Genomic DNA, 12,539 nt, shown 5'->3' on the forward strand with positions numbered 1-12,539 from the left:
CCACCAACTCTCCCGTGTGCTTTCCTACTTAAACTCTGTGCTTTGGGGAGAGATTACACTCTGCCTGTGTCACTGGACACCGAGAGGGTCTGAGTCTCTGGACATGCAAATATCAGTGTGAGAACGAAATGCTCCATTACCCAGTGTGGTGCTCTAGGCTGAATAAATCCCCATGACGTTTTCTTCATTCTTTCTTAATAATCCACAGGAAAAGCTCTGTGACCCTTGCATTCAAGTGGAGCTCATGGCCTACTGATGTGCCACTTCCACAATATATTTCTCTTTTAAAAAAAATAGACAATTATATTGTTAAAATAATTATAATTGCAATTCCTCTTCTTGGTGATACCTTTGAGTGTCAACAGACCTTGAAGATAACTTCATTGGATTTTTCCTTAAGGGACTTCAGAAAATTTTTTAACTTTTTTATCTCTTATTTGTAGGAAAATCTCCCTCCGTCTCTATCACAGAATCCCAGAATAATAGGTAACATTTATTGACCACTTACTGTATACCAGACACTGATTTAAGCACATTGTAATACTAGTATCATCTCTGCCCTAAAGATGGTAGGCTGGAGAGGCCTGCCTGCCCACTCATCTCCTAGGGAAACCAGGATTGGAACTCTGGCTGAACAGCATGCATGCCCAATCACCAAGCACTCTGCTGTGGTGCCTCATCCTGGCAGGAAACAGAGCCAATCAGATCCCAGAGTCATTCCGTGCTCTTCACCCTCCAGGTGAAAGCACCAGCCTGTGGCTAATTCTGGGTCAAAGCCACTTACCAAACCCTGGCTCCTCTACTTAACAATGAAAGGATGGTCACCCCTCTCCTGGCTGTCCTTTCTGTTCATTTAAAGTTTATTAAGGCATTTCTTCTCTTCTGCCATGTGCACCATTGTCCCCACCCCAAAGCACAGGGTCTTGTCAAGCCTTTCTCTATAATGTCTTGGGCCTGCTTTGACCATTTCACATTCAAACAAGGTTTTCCAGACCCAACTATAACCTAGCTGCTCCCTCTGAGGATGTTGTTTTTATTCTTGAAAGTCCCAGGCATGATGTCCGCTTGGGTCAGGTGTGAAGCAGTAGACAGGAATCCCACAGGATAGGCTCTATCTGTGTGGCCCACAGAAGATTGGGGCTGGGCAGGGGACTCAAAATGGGCTTCAGAAGAGGGGGGTAGGTAAGCACCATGTGACAAATGTTTGTTGAGCACCAACTTTAAGCCATGCACGATTATAAGCACCAGAGAAACAAGTGAAATGAAGCAAAGCTGATACTGCCTGTGAAGACAGACAGTCAATAAAAGTCAGGCACAAGGTGATGTTAGTTCAGACCCTCCTGTGGAGGCCCTAGTACGGTGAAGCCAAGCAGGAAAGGGGCCAGGAGGGGGTTGGCTATGGGATGGGTGTAGGCAGGATGACCAAGGGAGCTTTCTGAGGGTGATGCCTACTGGGGTTGGGGGGGGTCTCTGGGTCTAGGGCTGCAGGCAGGTAATAGTTCTGTGGGGGAGGTGCACATACTTGCCACCTTGCTGACTTGAACAACTCTAGTGCGGAACTTCAAATTAGCTTATGTCCCAAACTCTTGTAGGCATTAGATTTAATCCCTTTTTCAGGTCTTAGAAACATAAGATGTTTTAAAGTCATGTAAAAGAACTTTACTACAAAATATTGTCTTTTTTGTTTTTGGGGTTTGCTTGTTTTTGTTTTCAAAGTAGGCTTCAGGCCCAGCACAGAGCCCAACACAGGGCTTGAACTCATGACCCTAAGATCAAGATCTGAGCTGAGATCAAGAGTCAGACGCTTAACCATCTGAGCCACAATTTGATTTTCTCAATTTGGGGAAGAATTCTGTAAGGTCAGATACTTGTCTAACAGTATCTGAAAGCTCTTTGAGAATCTGGGCCCCGGTGTGAACTGAGGCACCTAGAAACACCTGGAAAGGTATCCCAGCTCTGCAGACAGAAGAAACCTTCAACTTAAGAACATTCAGCTGAAAGATAAGCTGGGTTACCTTTCAAGAAGCATCTACATATCCATTTTTAAAATAAACCGATCCGGTGCCCTGAGGTAGGTGGGCCATAATTATTCCTGTAAATGAACAGATTTAAGCCCAGGAGGCCGATCCGCAAGGCCAAAGGGCAACAGCTAACAGAGGGTGGATGTGGGTGTGCGTCAAATCCCCAAGATCCCAGGACTGCTCTCCAAGCACCAGGCCAGGGTCCAGAACCTCTTTCCCACTCCATAGGCACCTGCCCTCCTTGGCCCCTTGTCGGTTAGATGGCAGTTATAGAATGCCTTCTGCTCATGGGACCCCAGGTTCTCACGGTGCCCCAGGATCAACAAGTGCAGGACAGGATTTGCCACCTCTCAGCCCACTCCTATGTACGCCCGCCTCCTTCTCTTCATTCCTTGCCCCCTCAGAAGTCTGCTAGGCTCTTAGATCAGACCAATTGTCTCCCTGGGCTTCTTCTTATTTGCTGGATCCCTGAGAACCTGCCTGTGCACACCTGCTGAGTGGCAGGCCCTGCCAGGGGCGCAGGGACACAGGAAAAGCAGCAGCCCAGAGCTGACAAGGCAGGAGGGTCAATCCTCAGCAGGGGGGGCACAGCTGTGTGGAAAGGAAAACCACTGCTTTGGGGCTGCTTCTTGGCTGTAGAATGGGTAACTAGCAGATTTTTACTTTTGTTCAAACATAGAGTGCACATTAGCTCAGTTTGGAAGGAGGGAGGCAGGCGGTGGCGTGTGAACTGGGCTTGAATCATTTTCACAAAAAACGCTGAGATCTGGGAATCTGGGGTTTCCTGTGTTTGGCTGGATGGTACAATCAGTGAACAAACATCTCAGAGAGCCTGAGGGCAAATTCAGGGCTGACTACTTCCTTAGCCTGGCATTTTTGGGATGCTTCACAAGTAAAAGTATTCATGGGAGACCACCAAAGGATGACCCAGACACAAAGGTCCACGTTTCACAAAGGCCATTTCAGACAAGGCCTGCACAAATGGGATAATGAGGCCTGCCCTGGGTGCCACAGGTTACCTGGACCACCCACTTGTCCCCCAAAGCACAGGGAGATCAAAATGTGGTGTCACATCAGGACAGAAGTGAGTTTATCATCTCAGTGTTGGATGCCCAGCACAGACAACACAGACCTGAGTCCATCAGGAAGGGAAATGCGTTGCTGGTAACTATCTCAGAATCTGAGTGTATTTTCACTGAGAGCAAAAGGGACATCTAAAGTTCCTGGCGACCCAGAAATCCTGTGAATCTGAAGCAGGTTCAGGAGATGGAAAGCCGAATGTCACTTGGTCCACTTTGAAATCCCTCCTTGAAGCTAAGAAGCCACTCCCCCCTCCCCAGTGCCCACAGCCCGCCTAAAGCCCACCCAGTTTAACGCAGCAGATTCGTAAGCTATTAATTATGCACAGTTTCAACTGCATTTTACTTAATTTTTTAATTACATGTTTTAATTCTTAATTAGACACCTCAAAGTATCAACTAAACTTTTTAAGTCAAAGTGCTGTGCGTAACGAGTACAGTGTAATTATTTCAGCAAACACTCTGTAATCCACCTTCACAGAGAAAAAGGGGACACAAACCCAACACACTTCGTGCGTTTCGCAGGAAGAAATACAAATCCGTGCGCATCACACTTTTCCACCCTGAGAGGCCCGTCTCGTTTTACTAGACTACGTTCATTATTGAAATCAACGGAGCGCCACCAAACAAATGAATCGTGGTGTTTTTTTAAGCACAACGTCTTTGTCCTCAAGCGCCCAGCTCACGGTCTTCCCTCCCCCCGCTAATAACCAGCAGGAGCCGGACCCCGGCCCCCGGGCCCGCAGGTGCCCCGGTCCCTCCCCGCCCCGCACCCCTGCCGGGCTGGCAGCGCAGACCCGCCTCGAAACCGGATTTCCTCACAAACATGCGTGAGGTTGAGGCAGAAGTTTGCCAGACCGATCCTTAAGTGGCCAGAGAGCCCAGGCCCCTCCGCTCCCCAGCGGCGGCCCTCGGGACCCCCGCCCAGCCGCCCCCGCCGGGCCCTACCTTGCTGCCGGGGCCTCGGGTGGCCGCGCGGAGAGCCATGGTGGCGCCGCCTTTGTCCCGACGGCGGAAGAAAACCTTCCCCTAAAGGCCACGGTCCGGCGCCCCGCCCGCCACGTCGGAGTTGGAGGCGCTAGTGCCCCCTCCTCGCTGGGCGGACCCCCTGCCCCGGAAAACCCCCTCCTCTGCCAGGAGCGGACGGCCCCCCCCCTCGCAGGGCGGACCCCTCCCCCTGCAGACCCCCTCTGTCCGGGGCCGGCCCCCTGCACGCGGAGTGCCGGGCGGAGGCGCTGCTCTCCCCACCCTACCCTGCAGGCGGACCCCGCGCACAGGTGCCCTCACCTGGGCGGTCGTGGGGGCGGGAGCGCGAGGCTCCTCCCTCCAAGGCGGATGGGGCGGGGGGCTTGGGGCGTCTACTCTTACTTTTGTTCTCACGGAGCCTCGTTCTCAGACCGGTGGCTGGGGCGCTGCGTCGGATTTCCCCCCAGTGTAGACAGACTCATACCGGATTTCCACTGGCATAGATGGACCAGCCTTCTCTTCCCGTCCACGGAAACACGTTGGCTGATGGGACGCTCTCCCAGGGGAGGAGAGGCTGGGGGTTGCCTCACGAAGAACCAGTCAGCTCTCTCACCCTGCTTTGTGTCTTTACCAGAAACTGGGCACTGGCTCATCCCACTCAGTGCAGGACGAACGGTCTCATTTAGGGATAAAGCTCGGTTTTTCAGAGAAATCAGCAGCTTTGGAGGTTACAGTTGCCCTCCCTCACCCATCACACTGGCCTTTTTAAATTCTTTTGATTGTCCCCTGCCTCAAACATCTGCTCTACCTCCTGAAACCTCTGTTCTCAGTACTTGGGGACCTGGGTGTTCCTTTATCCCTGAAGCCCCCTAACCATCCCTGCCTCATCCTCCTCTCCCCTCCTCTCCCTGTGGAAGTCCTGCCCATCATGCTCCAGGAATAGGAGTCAGGCTTTGTAAGCCCTGTGGTCCCGAAGCACATGCCAGGACAGAGCTTGGGAATGTTGGCATGCCTCCAGAGCAGGTGACTTTGTCCCTGGCGAGCTCCTCCAGAATTCAGAAGCTGACCTTGGGGAAGCTGAGAGTGCCCTGGAGGCCTGGTCAGGGTGCAGCCCCAGAATCTCACTCATACTGGAGCTCACCTTTGCCACACCTGTTGTGCAAAGGGAAAACAGAGCTCCCACGGGAACAGCCACAGTGTCGAGAATGTAGTTCTTTCTTTGTTGTGTATCCGTAGAGTCAGGAGTGTTTTCTAAGTTTCTCCAAAAATTCTACTGAGGTGGCTTGATTTATTCTAAAAGTACTTATGGATCACCCGCTTTTGGCCAATCATTGCTTGGTCCAGCCAAGCCCCTGGGGGTCTGATATTCCGAAGAAGGGAGACAAACAATAAACCAATGAACAGAGAATAAAGCGCAATAAAGCAGATGGCCCAGGCAGAGAAGACTGTACAGGGACCAGAAGAGAGTGTGGGAGAGATCCCATGTGTGCACAGGCTCTAGGGTAGAAATGGGTCCAGAGTGCTTGAGGAAGGCTTTGAACCTGGGAGCATGGCGAAGGAGGGCAGATGCAAGCAACTGAGATTGGAAATGCTGCGGGGATAAGTAGGTCATGGTGATGGGCTTTGTTTTATTCTGAGTGTCGTGAGAAGTCACCATGGAGAGAGTTTGGGAAGGAAGTGACATCTGATTTATATTCCAAACGTGTCACCCCGGCTGCAGTGTGGAGACCACAGCTGGTCGAGGCACGGGAGACCCATCAGGAAGCAACTGTCACAGCCTCAGTGAGAGTGATGGTCTGGAGTGAGGCGGGAGTGACAAGAAGTTGTGAGAAGTGGCCACAGTAAAGGTAGAGAGAGCTGGGAGGACAAGCTGATAGCCAGATCCCTGGAGAGTCAGGGGAAGAACAGCCGAGATGGACAGTGGCCTGTGCCGGCTACCGCTAGCATCCTTTCCTGCCTGCAGAAACTGGAGACTGCAAGATCCGTGGCATCTGAGAGCACAGATGTGCCTGGTTTTGCTGATATACACACACCACATAAAATGTGGAAGGAATCACAGGAAGTGGTGACTCTCATAGTGGAGTGGCAGGACAAGTGTTTGGTTCATCCCTGGCCGCGCCGATGCTGAACAGAAGGAAACAGGGCTGTGGGGAGTTCCCCTAGAGCAATTCTCCAGCATGTTTGGGTATTTCTCCAGGTTGCCGACATTCCTGGATGTTCCTGGTTATCTGCCCTTCGCACAGATGCTATAATCTACACAATATCTTATAATACATCCCTTGCTGCTTAAATTAACTACAGTAGATTCTGGTGTCTGCAGTTAAGAATCAGCACCAAAACAGCAATTCAAGGATTTGAGGCCTGATCAGCAGGTGGAAGTTGGTCCCCTTTACTGAAGTATGAGAGACTGGAGGAGAAGCAGGCTGGGGAAGAGAAGGCATGTTGACATTGAGACATCTGTTAGATGTGTTGGACGGACTAATTGGTGCCTAAGCTTGGGACTCAAAGTAGAGGTCAGGCTGAAATTGCACAGCTGGAAGCATTCAGACATCGGTGTGGTTAGAGATGAGGGACTGCATGTGCAGACAGAAGGGAATAGGGGCGATGACTGAGCTGGGGAATGTGCTCACATTTAGAGGTTGCAAGAGTAGATGTGCTTCCTTCTCAAAGTTTTCCAAAAAACTGAGGAGGAGGGAATACTTTTTAACTCATTCTATGAGGCCAAGATTACCCTGATCCCAAAGCCAGGTAAAAACATTACAAGAAAACTACAGACCAATATCCCCGATGAAAACTTGAAGACATGAATAACTTCAAAAAAATTTTAGCAAATGGAAACCAACAGCATATTAGAAGAGTTACTGACCATGAACAAGTGAGATTGATCCCAGAAATGCGAAGTTGCTCCACATCAGAAAAATCTAGGAAGTGCGTCACATGAACAGAACAATGACAGGCGTGGAGGAAGATTATCTCGATTGACATAGAAAAGATTGTTCAAAAAATACAACACCATTTCATGATAAAAACTCTCAGAGAACTATAAGTAGAGAGAAAATCCTCAACATGATAAACAGTATTTATGGAAAACCCTGTTAGCATCATTTACAATGGTGAAAGAATGAAAGCTTTCTCCCCAAGTTCAGGAATGAGGCAAGGAAGCATGCTTTCGCTACTTCTACTCAACATCGTGCTGGAAGTTCTAGTCAGATATATTAGAGATAACAAAAGGAAATAAAAGGAATATAGAAAATGCCAATGAATCCACGAGAAAGTTACTCAGACTAATAGATGAGTTCAGCAAAGTTGCAGGGTACAAGATCAATACACACAAGTCAGTTGTGTTTCTATACACGAGCCATGAATAACTTAAAAGGGAAATGAAGACAATAATTCCATTTATAATAACACCTAAGAATTAAATCTTTAGGACTAAATATAATCAAGGATAGGTACCTGGGTGGCTCAGTTTGTTGAGTGCAGACTTTTGATCAATACACAGGTCTTGATGTCTTGGGTCATGAGTTCAAGTCCCATCTTGGGCTCCACACTGAGTGTGAAGCCTACTTAAAATGTAATCAAGGAAGCGAAAAATTTATATGCTTAAAACTATAAAACATTGCTGAAAGAAATTAGAGATGACTGGACTGCTATCTGCATGTTCCTGGATAGGAAGACTTAACTATATCAAGATGTCATTGCTACCCAAACTGATCTACGGATTCAACACAATTCCTATCAACATATCAACAACATTTTTTTTTCTTAATGGAAACGCTGACCCTCAAATTCCCATGAAATTGCCAGGGTCCCCTAATGGCAAAAACAGTCTTGAAAAAAATAACGATGTTTGAGGACTCACATTAATTTACTAAAAAGCCCCAGTATTAAAACTCCTGGCACAGTGACATACATATAGCCCAATGGAATAGAAGACAGAGCCCAGAAGTAAACACTTACATGTATGATTAAATGATTTTCAACAAGGGTGACATGAACATTCAGTGGTAAAGGACAGTGTTTTCAACAAATGGTGCTGGTAAAACTGGACATCCACATACAAAAGAATGAAGTTGGACCCTTACCACATGCCATATAAAAACTAACTAAAAATAGGTCAAAGAACTAAATGTAAGAACTAAAGCTATGACATTTTTAGGAGAAAATAGGGATAAATCTTCATGAGCTTGGATTTGGCAGTGGTTTCTCAGATATGACACCAAAAACACAAGCTACATAAGAAGAAATACATACATTGGACCTCATCAAAGTTTGAAACATTGGTACATCAAAGCTCACTATGAAGAAAGTGAAGACAACCCACAGAATGGGAGAAAGTATTTGGGAGTCATATATTCAATAAGGGGTTAGTATCCAGAGTATGGAAAGAACTCCTAAAACTCAACAATGGAGACAAACAACCCAGGTAAGTAGCAGGAAAAGAAGTTAAACAGACATTTCTACAAAGATATACAGAGGGTTAATAAGCACATGAAAAGATGCTCAACATCATTAATCACTAGGTATATGTAAATCAAAACCACAGTGAGATACCACTTCATAAGCACCAGCATGGCTACAAAAAGGAGAGGATGGACAACAAATGGAGGTGAGAGAATGGGGAAATTAGAACCTTTGCACATTGCTCTTGGAAATGTAAAACGCTTCAGCCTCTGTGTGAAAGGGCAATGTTACGGAGCCAGATGGTGGTGATGGTTGCATAACATATAAATTCACTAAATACCACTGAATTCTATGCTGTAAAATGGCTGAAATGGTGAATTTTATGTTATGTGAATTTTACCTCACTAAAAATAAATTTCAAATAGAGGAACTAAAATATGAAAAGCAAAACCTTAAAACCTAAAGAAAGAGAAAATCATGATGAAATTTAGTTGGGATGTATTTAATAAATGCAATGCATGAAGCCTTGACTATGAACAAAATGATTGACATTTGACTACATTAAAATTAAATTTGAATTTCATATTGCTGGGTGATAAATTTAAAAGATAAGCCAGAAAATGGGCAATGAATCTGTTGAGCCAACTAATGATCAGGATCCAGAACACAGAAAGAGTTCCTAAAAACTAAAAGAAGTGGGGTGCAGAGGGAGAGAGAGAGAGAGAGAGAGAGAGAGAAAGAGAGAGAGAGGGAGAGAGAGAGAGAGACTAATGGGAAATTGGGCAAAGGTTAAGAATTGGCATTGTACCCTGTAAATGGCCTAATGATTAATGAACCAAAAATGCTCACACTTTCTAGTAATTAGGAAACGTAAGTGTAGACAAATTCTCATATTTGTCACTTAGCAAAGTAGTTAAGGCCTAACAGAAATTGAGCAGGGGTTGAGTGGGTGTAGACTCCCATCTGACAGTGGGAGGCCTTGCAAACCTGCCTGACTTCAGAAATGGCTCCCAGCACTACCCTCTCTTGCAGGCTCTCTCACACTGCTGGCCTTCTTTCTGCCCTCCCATCCTTCCTGACCTCAGGCATGCTCTGCACTGGACCGACTTGCCTTTGAATTTTTAACCTTTATCTCCCAAGATAAAGGAAATGCAGACAGCTGCAAGCAGAGAGAAGTGTGTTTGGGGAGTGGTGTGGATACTGCTCAGTCATGAACCCCCAGCAGGGCAGCCATGAAGCATGCCTCCCAGGGAAGCGGCAAGGAGGTGAGGGAAACACTCTCTTCTGTACACCTGCTGCGCTCTGGACACTGAGCTGGACATGCTCAGATGCAAGCCCTGCACTCGGAGGCCTCCTGGCCCAATAACAGAGATAGCCCCCACCAAACACAAGACAAGGGATGAGATGGAGAGAGCATGGCTGAGATCCAACTGTAGATATGTCAGGCTAATGGAAGAGAGGCGCTCACTGCCCAGAGAGTAGAGGTCAGGTCCACTGCACAGAGGCCCTGAGGCAGGATGAATACAGTGCATTCTCGGACTACGAAGGGTGGTGTGGGGGGTTGGGGACATGGCATGTGTGGCTTTGGGGTCCTTGTGGCTATGCGCGTTGGCTTTCTGTGGCAGGAAGAGGAAATATCTGGTGAGCGAGCGGGCGGGGCTCCCCGGCTGACAGTGCCATGAGACTCCTCCACTAAGGGTCAGGGCCCTGGGGGACTGTGAGCCTCAGCTGCATTTTGGCCTTTCCTTTTTGAGCATTTAGGTTCTGCTGTTTGAGCATTTAGAAGTCTTTAATAAAGAGATTTTAAAAAAATAGTTTATTTTCAAATTGGTTTCCATGTAACACCCAGTTCTTCTCCCCACCAGTGCCCCTCCACCTTGACTATCACCCCCTCCCCTCCCTCCCCCTCCCCCTTCAGTCCATGGTTCGGTTTCAGTATTCAACAGTCTTTCATGATTTGTGTCCCTCCCTCTCCCCAGCTCTCTAATTAAAGAGATAATTTTGAGCACTCTCTAAGACCCAAATTGGTTATGAATTCTACCCTTCTTCATTTGCTTGTGCATAGAACATTTTAACTTTTCATATTTTTTATTTTACAGACACCACTTACATTTAGCATCTGGCTAGTCCATTTTATTTAATTTAAACCCCTTGTTATTCCAAAAAGTTATAGTAAAGGAATATAGTGGCAGAAAATAGCAGCTTTCCAGGTGAACGCTTCCCCAGTCACAAAACATCAGAAAGCAGCCAAATGACCGCGGCCGCCCCCGTGGCGTGGCAGCACGAAGGCGCGGTGCCCTCATACCTGGAACACGGCTCCTGCTTGGCATCTGTCCCTATTCTGGACGTGGGGCTGGCCGGCTGACCCCGTTCACAGGTCACGGAGCCACTGGAAATGCTCTCCGAGGTGAGAGGGCTTGTCTCCCACACGGCCCCCCTCACGGTACACACGGAACCCCGAGCAGAAATCCTTACGTCCTAGGCTTCCCCATTATGCTTTTTAGAAGACTCGAAAACATTTGCTCCTTAAGGACAAAGTAGGGAAACAAAGACCAGAAAATATTTGTTTGAAGCAAGTAAAAGTTTTACTAAAGAAAAGAGCCACATCTGTTTTAAAGTTTTGCTGTAATATTTAAATGGTTTTTTCTCAAATGGTCAGCAATTTGTATTTAAATAAATATGAAAACTCCAAAACCATTGAGATACAAATTTTTAACATGTAGAAAGTTTCTAATATGTTAATTTGCTAATTCTTCTGAGAAACAAAATAATAAAAACAAAACTCTACTTCTCTATCTTAGCAGGCAATCATGGAGCGTATGAATAAAAATTGCTTCCAGTTTAGAAATAGTCAAAATGAAATATAATGAGAGTGTTTAGAAAATCCACCTGCTGTAATCCTGCAGACCCATAACCTCCAGTGTGTGAGACGTGGGGGACCTTTCGTTCATACTCATTCCATTGTACTCAGGGCTTTACTCGGATGGAACTGAGCAGGAGAGCACAAAGGGAGACTCAGGCTCTGCCCTCCCACAGAGGCAAACATTCAGTCAGCCTTGGAATGTGAGTTATTTCAGAGCAGGGCCTCCTGTGTGGACAGCACACTGGGGGGCCCTGTCCCTGAGGACACAGGGAGCCCCTGCAGAGGTGAGCCATGGCGTGGGCTCGGATGCTGCCGGCCCGGGCCACCGTAGGTCAGCCGGGCCTGGGCTTCACGAACATCTTGGAGGTTCCAAGTACAGAAAGCCCCAGTGACCTTCCGCCCCTACAGAAGTTGCTGACTGCCCAGCAGTCAGGTCTGAGCCAGCATTAGCTGCCTTTAGCGGAGTGCGGGGGGAGGAAACACGTGGAAAGTCTCCCAGAGCCACAACCAGTCCCTCTGTGCCCACAGGGACCTTGTGCTGTTGCTTCCTATCCCCCATCCAACTCCTGCTCATCTACAAATCTCAGCTGAGACCCTCCCTCTGCCAAGCACCCCCTGCCCCACCTCTCTAGCCATACTGGGGCCCTTTCAAAGGCTCTCCTCACAGCCACAGTTGGCCTTGTCCTATACAACCTTACATGGTATTCCTGTGGCTGTCATGTAACGTCTGCCTTCGCCACTAAGGCTTTGGCTCCAGGAGGGTCACACCCATCCTCTCTCCACCAAAGGCACCTACAGTGAGGGAGGATATGAAATCTTTGCTGTGTGTTCCAAGCATCACCTCAGTGCAGTGTGATAAACATACACTGTCTGCTGAGCTCAGCCTAGGGAGGAAGCCAGAGGACACCATCTCTGATAGAGGGACTTTGACCAGGTAAAATGAGATCCGGTTAGAGGGGCGGCAAGCCACCTCCCAGATGGACCACTGTGGTTGGGAGGGCCTCTGACTGGGTTGGCAGGGACCATCCCTCACGTTCCTCGGGCCTGACCTCTGACCGCAGGCCTGGGACTCAGCCTTCTCCAGGAGCAGAACGGTGCACCAAGAGGCTTCTGGAGTCAGACCTGAGTGGGTGGTCTGCGTAATGGGAAGTGGACCCCGCATAAATGCAGAAAGAGTTCGTCCCGATTACGCAGGCTCAGCTACCT

General features: G+C 47.9%; 1 protein-coding gene across 1 annotated transcript in view; it reads right to left on the reverse strand.

Annotated features, from left to right (window-relative positions):
* PLEKHG4B (pleckstrin homology and RhoGEF domain containing G4B) overlaps positions 1-4,155 on the reverse strand; it is a 78,038-nt gene extending 73,883 nt beyond the window's left edge. Inside the window, exon 1 of the mRNA XM_029941136.1 lies at positions 4,049-4,155. Within this exon, the coding sequence (XP_029796996.1) occupies positions 4,049-4,087 (39 nt within the window). The 5' untranslated portion in view covers positions 4,088-4,155. The remainder of the gene's footprint in view (positions 1-4,048) is intronic.
* Positions 4,156-12,539: the final 8,384 nt, after the last annotated feature.

Source organism: Suricata suricatta, chromosome 6, assembly GCF_006229205.1.
Source record: "Suricata suricatta isolate VVHF042 chromosome 6, meerkat_22Aug2017_6uvM2_HiC, whole genome shotgun sequence".
NCBI lineage: Eukaryota > Metazoa > Chordata > Mammalia > Carnivora > Herpestidae > Suricata > Suricata suricatta.